At 35.5% G+C, this 19,039-nt stretch overlaps 2 protein-coding genes across 8 annotated transcripts in view; one reads left to right on the top strand and one right to left on the bottom strand.

Moving 5' to 3' along the window:
- Positions 1–19,039, bottom strand: part of PRELID2 (PRELI domain containing 2) — a 1,077,378-nt gene that overhangs the window by 726,468 nt on the left and 331,871 nt on the right. The gene's annotated exons all lie outside the window — the stretch shown is intronic.
- TCERG1 (transcription elongation regulator 1) overlaps positions 1–19,039 on the top strand; it is a 63,703-nt gene that overhangs the window by 34,634 nt on the left and 10,030 nt on the right. For all 7 annotated transcript variants that reach the window (XM_050793988.1, XM_050793989.1, XM_050793987.1 and 4 more), the window contains 4 exons: positions 59–194; positions 1,007–1,096; positions 10,186–10,304; positions 16,179–16,329. In XM_050793988.1, the coding sequence (XP_050649945.1) occupies positions 59–194; positions 1,007–1,096; positions 10,186–10,304; positions 16,179–16,329 (496 nt within the window). The remainder of the gene's footprint in view (positions 1–58; positions 195–1,006; positions 1,097–10,185; positions 10,305–16,178; positions 16,330–19,039) is intronic.

Raw genomic sequence — 19,039 nt, 5'->3', positions numbered from 1 at the left:
AATAAGATCTGAGAATTAATATTTTGTCAGTTGATGTCTTATATTTTATTTTTTATAGGAGAGATGATAATAAAGACATTGACTCAGAGAAAGAAGCTGCCATGGAAGCTGAAATTAAAGCTGCCCGAGAAAGGGCCATTGTCCCTCTGGAGGCTCGAATGAAGCAGTTCAAGGACATGCTGCTAGAGAGAGGGGTCAGAAAACAATCTTTGGGGGAGATATTTCTGTTTTGTATAAGTAATATAAATATGTCTTGCTAAAAGGTCAAATCTAAGGTTAGTGCTCATGTTATGGGGGGGGATAAGGGGATTTTTAAAATTACTGTACATTTTTTGCAACAGCCTTTTTCTTGGCTAATCTTATCATATTTAACTAAATGCCATTTTACTGTCCTTTTAAGTACAAATAACACTTAACATTTATTGGGTCATTAAATTGTGGTGAGTAATATAAGACGAGTATTAACATTACAGAATGGCGGACTGCTTGGGATAGGTAAGGTATATATGATTATTCTTCCTTTAATATCTTCAGAATGGCTTTTGTTAAAGGAGAACTGATACTTTGTGATATTATTATCTGCAATTTAATTGAGAAGGGATTTCAACTATTTGATTATATTCACAGATTGATTTGAATAAGTAAAATTGTTCAATTTTAAATCAGAACATTGTTCACAAGATTGGAGCAAGCATGAGAAATCAAAATACAAATCTTCAAGGCTTTTTCTGATGTACTGATTTTTAAAATGTCACACAGTAGTGGTTATTTTAATGAGCAATTAAGTGTGTGTTACTTCTATATAATATAGGAATGTTCAGAGCCAATTAGTGTAGAAATTTGCTGTTGCTAGCCTCCCACTGCTTGTCATTTATTAGTGATGGAAACTTCAGTATGGTTTTATGTCTCCTTTATAAACAGATATCCTGTAGATTTCAAGCAAAATTATGACCTTTATATTTATAGAGCAAACTTAATTATGAGGCAATACATTTTTATTTTAAAGGTGTCTGCTTTTTCAACATGGGAGAAGGAGTTGCACAAGATAGTTTTTGATCCCCGGTACTTACTTCTCAATCCTAAAGAGAGAAAACAGGTAAAAGGAAAATGGCATTAACTAAGAATGTATATCTCTTGCCAACATAGTTTTTAAATTATGAAGAATAAAGTACCATCCCTTTTTTTTCTGATACAGCATTCAAAAACATAGTCTTGCATCTTAGAACATACTGTGTGTCTATGTGTGGACATTTCTACCTCAAAATTCTTGGATATTTTTGTCCTTATGCCTCAAACACCTAGGTTATGTGTAGTATGGTTTTAAAATTGATTTCAAATGCTTTTACTAATTTGCTTTTTTGGGCCAATGATGCAAATTTAGAGTAGAAAAATAGCAAAATACAGATGAGTATAAAGGAGAAAAAAGGCCACTGTAATCCCATCCAGTAGATATGACTACCATTGAACACTGGTTTATTGAATACCGAACAGCCTTCTTGACCATTATGTGTTAGTATTTACATATATATGTGTGTGTGTGTGTCCTGTAGATTGTACTGGAACATAAGTTTATGTCTCATACACAACTACACATACAAAGTTCACATCTAAGTAGCATCTGTTAAAATATCTGTTTTCATCATAAACTCAGAAAAACAGGGTCCCTGTTGAATTAGTGCTGCTTTTTATTCCCATAATGATTCAGTGACATACCATTTCGTGGTTGCCTCTTCTAAAGCATTGCACACTTCCAACTTACTTAATTTCTGAATTACCTGAACTATCCTGACACTGATCTCCATAAAATGGTGAGTATATGGAACCATTTGCTATAGTGCTGTTAAGCTGTAAGATTTCATTTGGTAACAGTAGTGCCCATCTTTGATATTTTTACTATAACAATTAGAATAATTCTTCACACGGTGTGTGCCATTATGCATGTAGGTCTAATCATGGACTTGATTGAAGGGAGAAAATTTACAGTGTGCCAGATAAGTATTTTAGTACTTGGAATAGAAAGACATAACTTCCTTAATGTATTTGCATCTGCATTTTAAGCTTTGTGTCTTTTTTAAAAAACAAAAAAACTCTGTGTGCATTTTTTATTCTCATTTTAGTTTATGGCCCTATCAAAATTTATAAATTAGCCTTGATTCCTTACTTTTCCCACTGCTCCTTTACAGTCTTATCAGCAAATCTATAATCTACCTTCAAAAAATTTTCAAAATCTCACCTTTTATTAATCCTTTCCCCCATTAACACCCTAATCCAAGCCACCATAAGCAACCCTTATCTGTGTAGCCTGTTGTTGATCTCCTTCATTCCATCTGTTGTTGTTCCTCTTTAGTCAAGTTCTTTTTCCACACGGCAGCCAGACTAATTTTAAAGTTTAAGTGATATTAAATTAAGTCACTGCTCCCTTGCTTAAAACTGTCTAGTGCTTTCCATTTCATTGAGGATAAAATTGAAGTTATTTTCATGGTCTCTAATATTCTACATATACTTATCCCTGTATACCTCTTGAAGGTCTTTTTTAGTGTTTGTTGATTATAGCCACACTGGCCCTGATATTACTTGAACAAGCCAGTCATTCTGGTATTTTGCTATTCCTTCTGCCTGAAATGTTTTTCCTCTAGGTGTTAGCATAGCCAGCTTCATTTCATTAAGGTACTTGTCCAGGTGCCTTCTAATCAATCTAAGTATTATCTCTTTGCCTTTTCTAATTTCTTTATAGTGCTCATGGCTCTAATTATATAAAATTGTGTTTTTATTATCTGTCTCCTCCTCCTGCAAAATATAAATTGTATGAGGATAAAAACTTTGTCTTCGTTGCTTTATTTGTGGTGCCTGGAACAATGCCTAATCTAAATATCTCTGAAGACTTTAAAACTTTTATGACATATTCCTCCTGGTACTGAGTGTTATAGTGAAATTATAAGTAACATTGAGAACTGTAGTTCTTTCCCAATTTTTGAAGCATTCTATGAGCTGATGGTGCTATCTCCTTAATAGAAGTACATTTGAAAAGAGAAAATATTCTTCTAGTGTTCTGTTTTCAATAAAATCTGTAGTTAAAAGTTCTCATGCCATTTATTTATTTATTTATTTTATGTATTTATTTATTTAGAGATGGAATCTTGCTCTGTTGCCCAGACTGGAGTGCAGTGGCGCCATCTCATCTTACTGCAACCTCTGCCTCTTGGGGTTCAAGTGATCCTCCCACCTTAGCCTCCCAAGTAGCTGGGATTACAAGCGTGCACCACCATGGCCGGCTAATTTTTGTATCTTTAGTAGAGACAGAGTTTCACCATGTTGGCCAGGCTAGTCTCGAACACCTGACCTCAAGTAATCCACCTGCCTTGGCCTCACGTGCCTTTTAAATAGAATTCTTCTCTCAACAATCAGAATGTAAGAACTGAGAAGAAGTAGTAGTTAACATTTGGTGTTTAAAAATAAACACGTTTTTTGAATACTTGGTTTTATTATTTGCATAAGAGTATAAAGTGAAAAACCAGAAAGGTGCTAGGTTACACATTACACATTTGCACTTTGTAATTTCATGTTTGCAGTTTGTGCTTTGATTTAGAAAACACTAGTAACTTCACTGGAAATGCCTCGTAATATAAAATTATATTTCAGTTTTCCTTTTCTAGTTATTTGTAGATTTATGCACATGCTATATCATTATAAAAGATATATTTTATATAATTGTAACCATAAATTTTAACTTAGAATTTTCCTTTGATAAAGGTCACTTAAGGGGTCTGAAATGTTTTTGTTTGTTATGACAAATTTTAATTGAAAACCATTTTTCACAAAAACTAGACCATTGCCATATAGGATGCTACTAGGTTCTGACATAGATAGTAGTTATGCTAATAACACTTTAAAATAAGTTCTCTCTTATTTCAAAATAAACATTTTAAAAGCTTTTCCTCTAAGAACTGGAAAGAGACAAGACAGGATACCCACTCTCACCACTCTTACTCAACATAGTACTGGAAGTCTTAGCCAGAGCAATTAGGCAAGATAAAGAAATAGAGGGTATCCAAATTGGAAAGGAAGAAGTCAACTTCTTTCTTTTTGCAGATGACAGGATCTTACCTATAGAAAAACCTAAAGATGCTACCAAAAATCTCTTAGAGCTGATAAATTCAGTCTGGGCGTGGAGGCTCATGCCTGTAATCCCAGCACTTTAGGGGGCCAAGGCAGGTGGATCACATGAGGTCAGGAGTTCAAGACCAGCCTGGCCAACATGGCGAAACCTCATCTCTACTAAAAATATCTCTACTAAAAATGGAAAAATTAGCCAGGCATGATGGCGCATGCCTTTCATCCCAGCTACTTAGGTGGCTGAGGCACGAGAATTGCTTGAGTCAGGAAATGGAGGTTGCAGTGAACCGAGATTGTGCCATTGCACTCCACCCTGGGTGACAGCAAGACTCTCTCGAAAAAAAAAACAACCTGCTAAACTGATTCAATAAAATTACAGGATACTAAATATCCAATACAATAGTGTTTCTGTACACAGTGAACTAGCTGAAAAATCAGGAAAGCAATCCCATTTACAGTAGTACCGAATAAATAAGATAACTAAGAATAAATTTAACCAAACAGGTGAAAGACCCCCATAAGGAAAACTTTAAGACCCTGATGAAAGAAACTGAACAGGATACAAAGGGAAAGACATCCCAAGCTCATGGATCAGAGTAATTAATATTGTTAAAGTGGCAGTACTCCCCAAAGCAATCTACAGATTCAGTGCAGTCTCTATCAAAGTACGAGTGACATTCTAAACAATGTCACTGGAAGAAAAAATCTGGCTAGGCAAGGTGGCTCACGCCTGTAATCCCACCACTTTAGAAAACCAAGGCAGGAGATCACTTGAGGCCAGGAGTTTGAGACTGTCATAGCGAGATTTCTCTACAAAAAAATACAAGCACTAGCCGGGTGTGGTATCGTGCACCTGTAGTCCAAGCTGCTTGGGAGACTAAGGCGTGAGGATCACTTGATCCAGGAATTTGAGGTTACAGGGAGCTATGACTGCTACTGCACTCCAGCCAGGGCAACAGAATGAGACCCTGTTTCAAAAAAAAAAAAATTCCTAAAATTTTTGTGAAACCAAAAAAGACAAAATAGCCAAAGCAATCCCAAGCAAAAAGAACAAAGCTGGAGGTATCGTAGTACCAGACTTCAGAATGTGCTAGAAAGCTGTAGTAACTAAAACAGTATGGTACTGTCATAAAAACACACAGACCAAAGGAACAGAATAGGGAACTCAGAAATTAATCCATGTATTTATAACCAACTTATTTTGACAAAGGTGCCAAGAACACTCACTGTGGAAAGAACAGTCTCTTCATTAAGTGATACTGGGAAAACTGGAAATCTATATGCAGAAGAAATGAAATTAGAACCCCACCTCTTACCGTATTTGAAAATCAACTCAAAATAGATCAAAGACCTAATTGTATGAACTGAAATGAGAAAACTACTAGAAAAAACCATCGAGGAAATGATTCCAGACATTGGTTGGGAAAAGGTTTTACAAATAAGACCTTAAAAGCACAAGCAAGAATAAACAAATGGGGTTATATCAAAACAATTCTCCATAGCAAGGGAAACAACAGTGAAGACATCCTACAGAATGGGAGAAAATATTTGCTAACTACTTATTTGACAGGGAATTGAATGTCCAAAATGTACGAGGAACTCAGTCATCTCAACAGAAAAAAAAAATCTTAACAAATGGGCAGATGATCTGAACAGACATTTCTCAAAACATACAAATGGCCACTAAATATATGAAAAAATACTCAACATCACTAATCATTAGGGAAATGCAAATCAAAACAGCAGTGAGGTGTCTCACTCCAGTTAGGAAGGCTTATATAAAAGAGGAAAAAATAACAAATACTGGCAAGGATACTCAGAAAAGGGAACTCTTTATATACTGTTGGTTAGAATTTAAACTAGTATATCCATTATGGAAAACAGTATGGAGGTTCCTCGAAAAACTACAAACAGAGCAATGATATGATCCAGCAATCCCCCTACCAGGTATGTATTGAAAGGAAAAGAAATCATTGTATTGAAGAGATACCAGTACCCACATGTTTATTGTAGCACTGTTCACAGTAGCCAAGATACAGAATCAACCTGGGTGTCCAATAACAGATGACTGGAAAGAGAAAATGGGGTTTCAGCCACAAAAAAGAATGAAATCCTGTCATTTGCAGCAACATAGATGGAACTGGAAGTCATGTTAAATGAAATAAGCCAAGAACTGGAAGATAAACATCCTATGTTTTCACTCCTGGAAACAAAACAAAGTTGATGTAGTAGAAGTAAAAAGTAGAACAGAGGCTCCTGGAGGCTGAGAAGGGTAGGGAGAACTCGGAAGATAGGAAGAGATTTGTTAAAGCATATATAATTAAAACTAGATAGGAAGAATAAGTCCTGGGGTTCTGTAGCACTGTAGGATGACTGATTAACAGTAATAAGTAGTTTTGAAGAGCCAGAAGGAGGATATTGAACGTTTTTCCAACACAAATGATAAATGTTTGAGATGGATATGCTAATTATCTTGATCTCATCACTCTACATGATATGTATTTAAACACGTTTCGATTGTACATATATTGAAACACAGTAACCCCATGCATATGTACAATTATTATTTGTCAGTTAAAAAAAATAAAGCCCTGCCCTTGAACTCCAAGAGAAAACACCAAAATAAACTTTTTGATACCTCGTTTGTTATTCAGAGCTTTTTAATATTGACAGTATTACAGTATGGTACTGTGTTACCAACATGATTACTCGGAATTGTCAACCATCTAGGCCACTGTTACTGAATAATTTGTCATTGAATCATTGTGAAATTAAAAATATGAGAATCAAATAATGGAGACATTTTTAGTAAACGTATTTTGAAACATATAGAAAAGATAAAACCATAAGTGAAATTTCACAAAATGAATATATCATGTTCAAAAAAATGGAACATTGCAAGCACTCCAGAGCTCCAGAGCTGCCTTGAAGGCTTAAAGGGCATAGCCCTTTAATATACATTTTTGTTCATGCCTATAAAAGTGAACTTAACAATTATTTTTAAAATTTACTCATTTTCATTGTATTTATTATGAAATTTTGCTCATGAGTTGAGGTTATGAGAAAATAACCACTTAACATAGGGAACATAAGGCCAAGTGTATTGGGAAGCATGACACAAATAATTAGGAGCAACTTGGAAGCATAACACAACCCCTAATTTTTTATGAGATTTTTATCTTAGAGAGTGATTCCTAACCTTGGTCTAGGGTAGCACAGCAGAGGGAATATGAAGTTCTTTCTAGATTCTCAAAGGAAAGTGAATATAAATTCCCTTGAATTTTATGTGTCATTTAATACTTTTATTTAAAAGTAAGTATATACTGAGAAAAGAGTTGGAAACAACTTTCTCCCTCTCTTCAGCATGCAAGTACTTTCAAAAGGTTTTCTGCAGTGCTATACTTAGAGGAAATTGAAGATGACTTATATGTCTAGCAGGGGACTGGTCAGGTAATCATAGATACAGTAATCTGTGGAGGATATGTTCCAAGTCCCCCCTCATCTGTGGAGGATATGTTCCAAGACCCCCAGTAGATGAAGATTGGTAGACATACATGGATTGACTTGGGAAGATGTCGAAGGTATTTTGGAACATTTTGTTGTACTTGTTACAAAGATGTTCGTAGACCTGTTCCCTACATAGTAAGTCTTTTCCTTTTTGTAGCTTCTTGAGAGAATGTGCAGGGAAAATTCATTTGAGGCCTAACATACTTGGAAAAACCTTTGTTGTACCCTTATTTGGAATTGTTTGGCCAGCTAAAGGCATTGCTCTGCTTCTAGTGTTCGTTGTTTTTGAAGCCATTCGTGTTCCTTTATATGAGAATCTGTTTTTTTTTTCCCTCTAAGTATGTAGCTCTCTTAGTCCTTAGTATTCTGAAATGCCATAGTGGTGTTTTTCCTAGAGGAAGGGTCTGTTGTGCTGGGCACTTGGCTGACCTTTTCAATGGGAAACAACTCTTTTAGTTATGGGAAATTCTCTTGTGTTAATTTTTCTCTGTTTTTTCATTCTGGGACAGAATTTGAATTTGCTTTTGTGGATTGGTCCTTAAGTTTTTTCACTTTCCTGTTAATTACCGTTATCTTTTTATTTAACTTTTTAAATAATTTCCTTGCCTTTATCAACCAAGTATTTAGATTTTTAAAATGTATTGTGTCTTTTAATTTCTCGGAGTTCTTTTATGTTTTTTGAGGTTTTTCTTACCTTATGGGTGCATTATCTTAGCTCTGTGAGGTTGTTTAGGAACATTTTTTTCTTTTAAGTTTTTATTTTTCTGTATAGTTTCTGATTCCACTAAGTTTGTTCTCTTTAGATGGGATTTTGCCATGTTGCCCAGGCTGGTCTTGAACTCCTGAGCGAGAACGATCCTCCTGCCTTGCCCTCCCAGAGTGCTGGGACTTACAGGTGTGAGCCACCGCCCGGCCTGTTTGGGTGTTCTTAGTGTCTAGGTGGGCCCTCGTGCTTTGGGGCTATGCTGCAGAGTGGTGGTTCTCAACCACAAGCAGTTTTGCCCCCAGGAGACATTTTTGTCACAATTGAAGGGAGTGCTGCTGGGATCTAGTGGCTAGTGGCCAGGGATGCTGGTATACATCTTGCTGAAAACATCAGTGTGCCAAGGTTGAGAAACATGCTGTAGGGTGAGTTAGGCTGGTTTGTTGAGAACCCCTGGAGTCCATTGTTTTAGGCTGGTCAGATTCCCAATAAAGACCTACTCTCCTGGCTGGAGGGCACAGATCTCTCTGCTTTGGATCTGAGAAAACTGTTTCTTAGTATTTGGTATGTGTTTGGTTGATCTCCATGTTTTTAGTTTGGTTTGCCTTATTCGCTCCCAATTCAGGTTCCCCCAGTTCAAAGACACTCTCTTTTATTTTCTAGAGCAGGTGGTCAGCAAATTTTTAAGTCAGATAATTTGTATTTTAGGCTTTGTGGGCCATATGGTCTCTATTGTAACTGTGTAACTGCTGTTTAAGTGTCAGGTACCTATAGACATACGTAAGGGTCTAAGCATTGCTGTTCAGTTAAAGCTTTATTTATGGATACTGTCGTTTGAATTTTATTTAGTTTTCATGTGTCATGAAATTTTCTATTTTTCCCCTCAACCCTTTAAAAAATGTAAAAACTATTCTTGCGCTGTATAAAAACAACCCGTAGGCCATAGTTTGCTAATTGTTTGCTTTAGAATAGTCACTTGCCTTTTACATTCAGAAGTGGTAGTGCCCAGAAACATTAAGTTGGTGAGGGAATCTAGCAATTTAACAACTTACTAAATAGCTTTTCATCCTTAAAATACTCCTTATTTTAGCTATACCCCATCCTCACCTCCATAGATATTTGATGCTATGTATTCTTGAGTTGTTTGAGGAGATTCTGGTTTCAGAAAAAAAAACTTGAGTTGCCTTTTTGTTTTTCTTGACTATTAGGTTATGTTGAGTGCTCTCATATCTGTCACGTGTCCTTTTCCGCTTGTCCCATCAGCTTTGCAAGTTGCTGGGGTTTTTTTCCTCAATTCCTTATTATTGTTGGTTTGTTACTTAAAAAAGAAGTTCTTCTGTCATTTTATACGGTGTGAAGTAGGCGGTAAATAGATGATCAGTTCATTATCTTGACTATTATTAAGTGGGGGAAATATAGAATAAATGAAAAGCATGATTACATTGTAGTGAAAATACTTAGGTCTTATGAGAAGCACAGAAATAAAATATACTACAGATTCCATACCATTGATATTTCTTTCTAAAAGGGATTTGGGAAGACTGTGATTTCTCTTACGCATTTCTGAATTTCTTGAAATGTTTATAATAATCATGTATTTAATTTATAATCTGGAAAAAAATTAAAGAGGGTTTTTGCTGTTTTCTTTCGTTCTTGAAGCCCTTTAAGTAGAGAGCTGTATGCTTGTGTAATATTTCAATGAAGCTTTACAGTGAAACTTGGTATAGATTATCTGTGTATAATTATCTACAGTTAATATATTTTTCCTGGTATAGTTTGGACAAAGACATTGTCCAATAATTTGGTAGTTAAATTACCTATATGAAAGATTGACTTGTCAAATTTGTTGATTTTTGTAATAGGTGTTTGATCAGTATGTAAAGACCAGGGCAGAGGAAGAACGCAGGGAAAAGAAAAATAAAATAATGCAAGCCAAGGAAGATTTCAAAAAAATGATGGAAGAAGCAAAATTTAATCCAAGGTATGTGGTTTGTTTCCCTTAAATATCAAAGTGTATTTATTTTCTCCTAAGATCAGTTTTTAAAAATTAAAAAAATACATATTTTTTGGCTATTTGGGCACTAAAAGCTCCTTATTTGATTATCGGTTTTTGCCAAAATTTCTAATCTTTATTTCTTACTTGTTTCCTTTAGAGGAATCCTAAATGCTCTAAGAAAGATACCTTTGATTTAAGTGCTTCCCTGGGGGAATAAGTTCTTTAGAAACTAGTATATGATAGAAAATCTGTGCCCCATCTTTGTAAAGATTTATACATACTAAGTTGCAGAGGAAGAACATTATTTTGATTAAATTGAAGTGGTAAAGGACCTTTTACCACTTCAGTTTCAAAATTTTCTAAGTGTCTAGAAATGGTTGTGTCTGACATTTTCAGTTGATTGATAATATGTATTAAATACATATAATGGGCTAAAGACAGTGAGACATTTTAAATTTATTTGCCTAACTTTATAATAATAGTTACTGGATATCTTATGTGCTTATTTGCACTTTAAAACATGTATGTCTGCATTTATACATACATGTAAACATGACTGAAAGCATACAGTTTTTTATATATGCATACAGATATTCAGTCTTCAGCACAGGTAGTTTGATTTAGGTATTTATGTGATACCTGTTTTACATGAGATAAGCAAATTAGGTAGCTCACCCAAGTGAAGCTGGGATTTCAACTAGATTTCAGTGTTGCACAGAATTGTATAGGCAGGGGGAATTGCTCTTATTTATGACTTAGACGTAAGAGTAATGGTGTTAGGTTACTGTGAATACTTCAGTATTCTAAAACTGTCGAGTAGAATCATGGAGTCTCTGGTTAAATGGCACTTACTATAAAGGTTCATCTTATATAAATAGTTAATTTTGTCTGTGGAGGTAGGAGTGATGTTGTTTAAGAAGGTATGTTTAGTATTACAGTTTTATATTTGAAATATGGTATTTAAGTTTTAGAAATAAAAGCTAATAGAGTGTTTGTGATATTAAGAATGTAATATTCTTCAGGGGTGATAGAGGTTCAGACTTTCCAGGGAGTCCCTGAGTTATTTCTAAGTCAAAAGAATGAGTGAAATCATGGGTCAAAATAGTTGAGTCTGTGTTATAAAAGACTTTTGGCGGGGTGTGGGGGGCAATTGAGGACACTTGGTAAGAATTGGATATTCGATGTTATTAGAGAAATAGTAATGTTCTTGGGTATTGTGATTATGGAGGAAAAAGACTTTACTCTCAGGAGTTGCATGTTGAAATATTTCTAAGTGAAGTCTTAAGATGTCTGCAGCTTATTTCCAAATCATTCAGCAGAATATATTTATTAAAACTCCATATGGGTCTATGAATAATTGAAACTCCAAAGAGGTTTCCCTTTAGTAGATCTGACTAAGTCTTACCATATCATAGTACTCTACTGGTGTTCTTTTCAGGCAGGTAGAATTGTTGAAGTGATCTGTACTACGCAGGTTACTTCATAAAATGAAACGATCAGGCACTAAGGGCATTGTCCTGTATTGTTATATTGATACATCCAACTCTGGCATATAAATTAAGACCATTTTTAGTCCTAGAAGAATGCAAGGAGGAAAAACTTTAATATGAGAAAATATTGTCTGTTGGCCTAATTTTTTTTTTTTAAGTGGGAGAAATATTGCAGAACCTTTTAGTAGAGCTAGTAAATATAGAGCACCAGAGTTTGTTCTGGGAAAGAAAGGGGGAAATTACTGAACTGTGCGTGTGTCTTGTATGTCTTTTTTCTTTTTAATGAAAATTTAAGTCATACCTCCCGTGGTCGGTTTCTTGTCACTACTATCTCCCTGTCACCCACCACTAACCGTTACCCACTTCCCTCCAAAATATTTTTTATCCTGTTTGTTTTAAAGTAGTTTTTCACAATTAAGAAACAAGTCATAAGAAAACATCTCCATGGGAATCTAATGCTAAAGGTTCACTTTAGTCTTTTCTCATAAAAAGTGTCAGGTATTTTACCTGTTACCTATAAGTGATAGAAGTAAGTCTAAAATAATTCAGTTATCACTTTACATATTGATTTTCCACTTTTTGAAAGGTTTTTTCTTTAATCATAGTTTATTCTTTAATCATAGCAATGCAGGTTGATTATCCCTTATCCCAAATGCTTTAGACCAGAAGTCTTTTGGATTTCAGATTTTTTTTTTTTTTTTAACTTTGGAATATTTGTATTATACTTACTGGCTGAGCATCCCAAATTCAAAAATCAGAATTGAATGTCTTGTTGGCACTAAGTAAGTTTCGGATTTTGGAGCATTTGGATTTCAAATTTGGGATGCCCAACCTATACTTGCTTTTTCTATCTTAAAATTATAAAGCGAAGTGCTTAATTTATCATGAAAATAAAACATTTAATGGACTACATATGATCCGTTTTCTGGAATATACATTTTTATTTTACCATGCCATTTTATTATTGTTATGTATCTATTGTTCAAACCAGATTTGCAATATATTCTTTGTTAAAAATGTTGAATTAACGTTAGATATTATGATTAGTATTGGTTGCATACAAAAGATTGTTAGAATCTAGCCTTGGTCAGCAAAGCTTAAAAATAATAAATGCTGGTTGGGTGTGGTGACTCACACCTGTAATCCCAGCACTTTGGGAGGCCGAGGCGGGTGGATGATGGGGTCAGGAGATCGAGACCACCCTGACTAAGATGGTGAAACCCAATCTCTACAAAAAATACAAAAAAATTAGCCGGGCATGGTGGCACCTGTAGTCCCAGCTACTCAGGAGGCTGAGGCAGGAGAATGACGTGAACCTGGGAGGCGGAGCTTGCAGTGAACCAAGATCACGCCACTGCACTCCAGCCTGAGGGACAGAGCTAGACTCCGTCTCAAACTCAAAATATATGTACATATATGTATATATATAAAATAAATAATAAATGTTAGCTGTGAGGGATACTTTTAACCTTCAGTTGATGTTTTAAGTTCAAAATTGAGATTAACTGGCCAGTTTTTTGTTGATAATTAAAAATATAATCTTTGTTGTAACACATAAGAGAATGTTTTATTTTTGCATTTAAATAGCTAACTAGTTTTTGAATGGGCTAATCTTTATTTTTTTCTTCTAAAACCATGCTAAGTATAGGCTTGTTAATTATAAGAGTAAATTCTTGACTGGGCACAGTGGCTCACACCTGTAATCCCAGCACTTTGGGAGTCTGAGGTGGGCGGATCACAAGGTCAGGGGTTTGAGACCAGCATGGCCAGTATGGTGAAACCCCATCTCTACTAAAAATACAAAAATTAGCCGGGCGTGGTGGTGGGCACCTGTAGTCCCAGCTACTTGGGAGGCTGAGGCAGAAGAATTGCTTGAACCTGGAGGCAGAGGTTGCAGTGAGCCAAGATCGTGCCACTTGTGAAAGCTTCAAATATTTAAAATATATACCAAATATATGAAAGCTTTATAATGCCTTTTATTTATGGAGAAACTTCTTTTTTAAAACGTAAAAAAGGCTTTATTAGCCTTTTATTAGCCCTCCCTCATAAGCCTCATCCTTTTATTTAACCTGTTTGGAGTTTGCTGAGCTTTTTGAATTTATAAATTGATGTTTTCCATCAAATTTGGGAAGTTTTTGGCTAGTACTTTTCCTGCCCTCCTTCATTCTTTCCTCTTTTGGGATTCTAATCACACATATATTAGTGTTTGATATTATCTCACATGTCCCTGAGACTGTTTCCCCTACCTCAGTCTTTTTTCTGTTTCCTCTTTGGATTAGATAATTGTTAGTGATCTAACTTCATATAATTGACTCTTTATTCTATTGTCAACTCTGATGTTAATCCTATCCAGTTAATTTTTTTCATTAGTTTTAGGTTCTTTTTATTATTTTCTGCATCTGTGCTGAAACTCCTTATTCATTCATTTTTAGATCATGTTTTCAGTTCTTTGAACCTGTTTTTCTTTGATTCTTTCAGGGTAATAATAACAGTTTTGTTTATTTAGTTATTTTTTTTAAGAGGCAGAGTCTTGCTCTGTTGTTCAGGCTAGTATGCAGTGGCTCAGTCACAGCTCACTGTAGCCTCGGACTCCTGGGCTTAAGCAGTCATCCTGAGTAGCTGAGACTATATGCGTGTGCCACCATGCCCAACCAATTTTTAAATTTTTTGTAGGGACAGAGCCTCACTGTGGTGTTTTTTTGTTTTGTTTTGTTTTGTTTTGTTTGAGACGGAGTCTTGCTCTGTCACCCAGGCTGGAGTGCAGTGGCGTGATCTCAGCTCACTGCAGCCTCTGCCTCCTAGGTTTTTCTCCTGCTTCAGCCTCCTGAGTAGCTGAGATTACAGGCGCCCACCATTACTCCCAGCTAATTTTTTTTGTATTTTTAGTAGAGACAGGGTTTCACCTTGTTGGCCATGCTGGTATTGGGACTCCTGACCTCAAGTGATCCACCTGCCTTGGCCTCCCAAAGTGGTGAGATTACAGCCATGAGCCACCATGCCTGGCCACGCTATGTTTTTTTGTTTTTGTTTTCTTGATAAAAGGCCTTGCTCTGTCATCCGGGCTGGAGTGCAGTGGCACGATCTCGGCTCACTGCAGCCTTTGACTCCCAGGTTCAAAAGATTATTCTGCCTCAGCTTCTCACGTAGCTGGGATTACAGGCATGAGCCACCATGCCCGGCCGGAGTCTCACTCTGTTGCCTAGGCTTGTCTGAAACTCCTGGCCTCAAATGATCCTCCTACCTTGCCCCCGCTGAAGTGCTGGGATTGCAAGCATGAGCCACTGCACCTGGCCAGTAATAGTTATTTTAAAGTTATTGTCTACTTATAGCAACATCTGGACATCTTGGGTTCAGTTTCTATTGACTTCAAAAAAATTTTTCTGTGGATCACATTTCTTTGTATATTTAGTGATTTTTGATTGAATATTGGACTTTGTGGCTAATATGTAGAGACCGTGGAGTCTGTTACCTTTCATTGAAAAGTGGATGTTTTTGTTTCAGTAGGCAGTTCATTTACTGGTTGCCACCTTTAGGCTTGACTTTATGTTAGTGTGAATCTCTGAAAGTGTAATATGTTTCTTTTAGCCTTCCAGCCCTGTTTTCCTTGTGGATCTTTTGTGGACTTTGTTGGCCTGTTCCTATTCTCCCTTTAATACTACTGACTCTGTCTATTATCTCTTCTATGTTCTTAATCCTGTAGTAGCCTGATGTAGAGAGTGATCTTTCCCTGCTGTTACACAGCTTGGCCTTAGCTGTGGACTCATGGGTAATCGCTAAGTCGGATTTTTCTTGGGTACCTTCTCTTTACAGATTCCTCTTCACCCAAGCTCTAATCTTTGCTTCCTCCAGTTCATTAAGCCTACGGTACTCTATTTGGACTTGAGCTCTCTCTGCACCTCATAAATTTCCCTTTCAGGCATTTCAGTCTTAACTCTTTCTGTTGTCTACTCCTTGAAGTCAGTTGTCTCATATGCTTCTGTCCAGTTTTATAGTCGTGTATGGAAAGACAGCTAATCCAATAAAAATTTTTCTCTTATGGCTGGAGGCAGGACTCAGCTTCATCTTAGAGTAGAAATTGATGAGCTCTTGTCTCTTGAGGCATGCAAATTCTTTACTCTGTGATCTCTCTTTTTTTATTTTTATAATAAGTATTCTAATTCTATGCTGATAGCATACAAATCCCTTAACCACATTTTTGCTCTTTACCTCTTTTTACTCCTTTCTGAAACCTAGTGTTCACTGTTAGGTAGATGTTGAGTCCCAGTGTCTCTTTGTCATATACTCTTGTTGGAAAAATGGTATCTTCTGCTATGCCTTTATACAAGCAGAAGTAACTGCCAAAGTTAGCACACTTGTAATTTTGTTACAGAGCAACTTTTAGTGAATTTGCAGCCAAGCATGCTAAAGATTCAAGATTCAAAGCAATTGAAAAGATGAAAGACCGAGAAGCCTTGTTTAATGAGTTTGTGGCCGCTGCTAGGAAGAAAGAGAAAGAAGATTCGAAGACCAGAGGTGAGAAGGTAAGATGGTTTTAGTTCCAGTGGTGTGATTGATGGGAGTGTGAATGGGAAAGGACTGTGCTGGTGTTAATGTGTCTAACCTTATCCATCAGCATAAATAATAGGACCTACATGGACTGTTCTTTTAGCTTTTATAATTATTTATGTATGTATGTATTCTATCACTTTACTTACGTAATGCTTATTTTAGTAGCTTCACTAAACTATATACTTTTGCTTTAAATTATATTAATATTAAGATGCCTGGTAAACTCAGAACGGGTTGTTAGGACTGCCTGCTTGGTGGTGCCTTCTAAGATTTCAGGATTCTTTATAGGTGGTAATATTTGAATTTCAAAGAGCTTCTTTATCTTTTTTGCCCTCTAAAAGACAGCATTTTAGTGACTTTCTAATCTTTCAGTAAACATATCTTACATATAAATTACTGCTTATCAGAATTAAAGGTCAGCTATTAAAGATGAATGAATTCCAAATGTCATTTGATAGCAGCGTCAGGAGTGGAGAGGAGCTTACCACTGGGGAGGCAAAGTAGTAGGGAGATGACCCCAGTGGTGTGTGAACCATCAAAACATGCAGCCACTCTCCTTAGTGTCCCAGTATGCTTTGTGAATGTAGAAAAATAACCTCTGGAGCCTAATCATTCTTGACATTTACAATTACCTCTTATTCTAGAAAGTTATAATATTACAAGTTCTATTAAGGAATGTTGTTTGAAAGTAATGCTACTCCTGGGAAGAAGTCTCTTTGATTCAAAATAGTAACAGTATTAGCTAAAACAGCTTTTATCAGAAATATCTGAAACTTCCTAATTATCCAACTTATTTGGCTTCCAAGTGAGTTTTCCAGAATTGTTTCACTGTTTACTTAAAAAATGATTATGCTTCTCAGAGGAAATGTGTAAAATCAAATTCTACTACATAATTTTATATGTTGAATTAGAGTCATGTTAATGAATTATTTGCTACTTTTGACTTTTAGAATAACCTATTTAAGAAAACCAAGTAAATAAGTGATTGTTTGATTTTGTATGATTGCTTTTATACAAATTAAATGTATTTATCTTTGCATTTGTAACTGATTTTCTTTTTCTAAACACTTTTTTTTATAACTATTTTATGTATTCTGTTTTATAACAAGTGGATAGACTTTACAGTTTTGTGCTGTGCGGCCTGTCAATCAGTTCAGTGACAGCTGTCAATCACTGACACGCAAAGTGTTATGGGATTCCCTAGTGAGGAAAGAATTGGTATCTCTGTGTGGTGACTTTAGCCTCCCGCAGTTCCGGTACTTTACATTTTTTTAGTCTTTTTTCCTTATGAAGTGATGAGAATTGTGCCCAGAATGTGTTAATTTAAAAAAAGAAATTAAATAGATATGACATCTAAATTAAATAAATCTAATATTTAATATATTCAGCTTTATTTTATTTTGACTATAAAAATCTTAATTCTCTAAATTACAGGTTTGGCTTTATACCATTACTAGATTAAAGAAAAAAAGGCAGGAAATTGCTAAAGTGAAGCTTTCTCAGCCAATTTAAAGAATGCAAAATCAATGACTAACTAGGCCATCAAAGCAGAAATCTTTAAAGTAAGGGTTTAAATATAGTGGATTTTATATTCACATTTTGAGCACATTTGGTTTATGGGGTTTTATCATTTTTCTTTCATGACTTCCACTGTATTGTTTATACTGTTCTTAAGTATATTGTGTATACTTAAAAAAAACATCACATTGGAACTTTGTAATTAGATAGCAAGAGCAGTACCAGTAGCATGGTATTAGAATTTATTTCCTTGTTCTTGTAATTCTCCAGCTGGTCTTTGTAGCATTATGATAGTTAGAATACTGAAGGTTTAAAACTAATTTTAAAACCAGTTTTGAAAACCTGTGAAGAACATTGACTTCTGGTGAAATTCTTGTTTTTCTTAAGTAACGTTTTCAAGGTAAAGTCATTCTCACAGTAAGAGCATCATTTTCATGTAGTTTTAACTACTAGATTTCCATTTTATTAAAAAATGCCTTTAAAAGTCTAATTATCAGCCAGGCGTGGTGATTCATGCCTGTAATCCCAGCACTCTGGGAGGCCGAGGCAGGAGGATTGCTTGAGACCAGCCTAGACAATATAGCAAGACCCCCATCTCTACAACAAAACAAAAAAATAGCTGGTAGTAGTGATGTGCTTCTGTAGTTCCAGTTACTCTGGAATCTAAAGTGGGGGAATCGCTTGAAGCCAAACGGTCAAGGCTGCAGTGAGTTTTGATGGTTCCACTGCACTCCAGCCTGGACAACAGAGTGGGATTAAAAAAAAAAATTATTTTGTTTGCCAAAGTAGCTATTCTTAAGCTATTTTATTGTAATATTATAACCAATTTTTATAGAATTGTGGTTCAAATACTTTACCTTTTATATAGCACATTTGAGGTTGTACGTAATTGGAGTTAATCCACTGTTACGAAATTGACATATTTTTCTCTTCCCTCTCTTTTAAATTTCCTGTGAATAAATTATTTTCATTATAGTAAGGAATGGGGAGAATAATAAGGCCTTGAATTGCAGCTAATGGTAAATGACATTTTTTGACATTTATGCAGCTGTCAGGCAATTGTTCTCATACTGATAGCCTTAGTAAGCCATTTATAACCTGTCATGGTAATGTCCACAATGAAAGGAAGTTAAAGTTTAATTTTATTTAAAGTTCACTTGTTTA

This window comes from Macaca thibetana, chromosome 6 (assembly GCF_024542745.1).
Source record: "Macaca thibetana thibetana isolate TM-01 chromosome 6, ASM2454274v1, whole genome shotgun sequence".
NCBI lineage: Eukaryota > Metazoa > Chordata > Mammalia > Primates > Cercopithecidae > Macaca > Macaca thibetana.
This window is presented reverse-complemented; position numbering and strand designations above follow the sequence as displayed.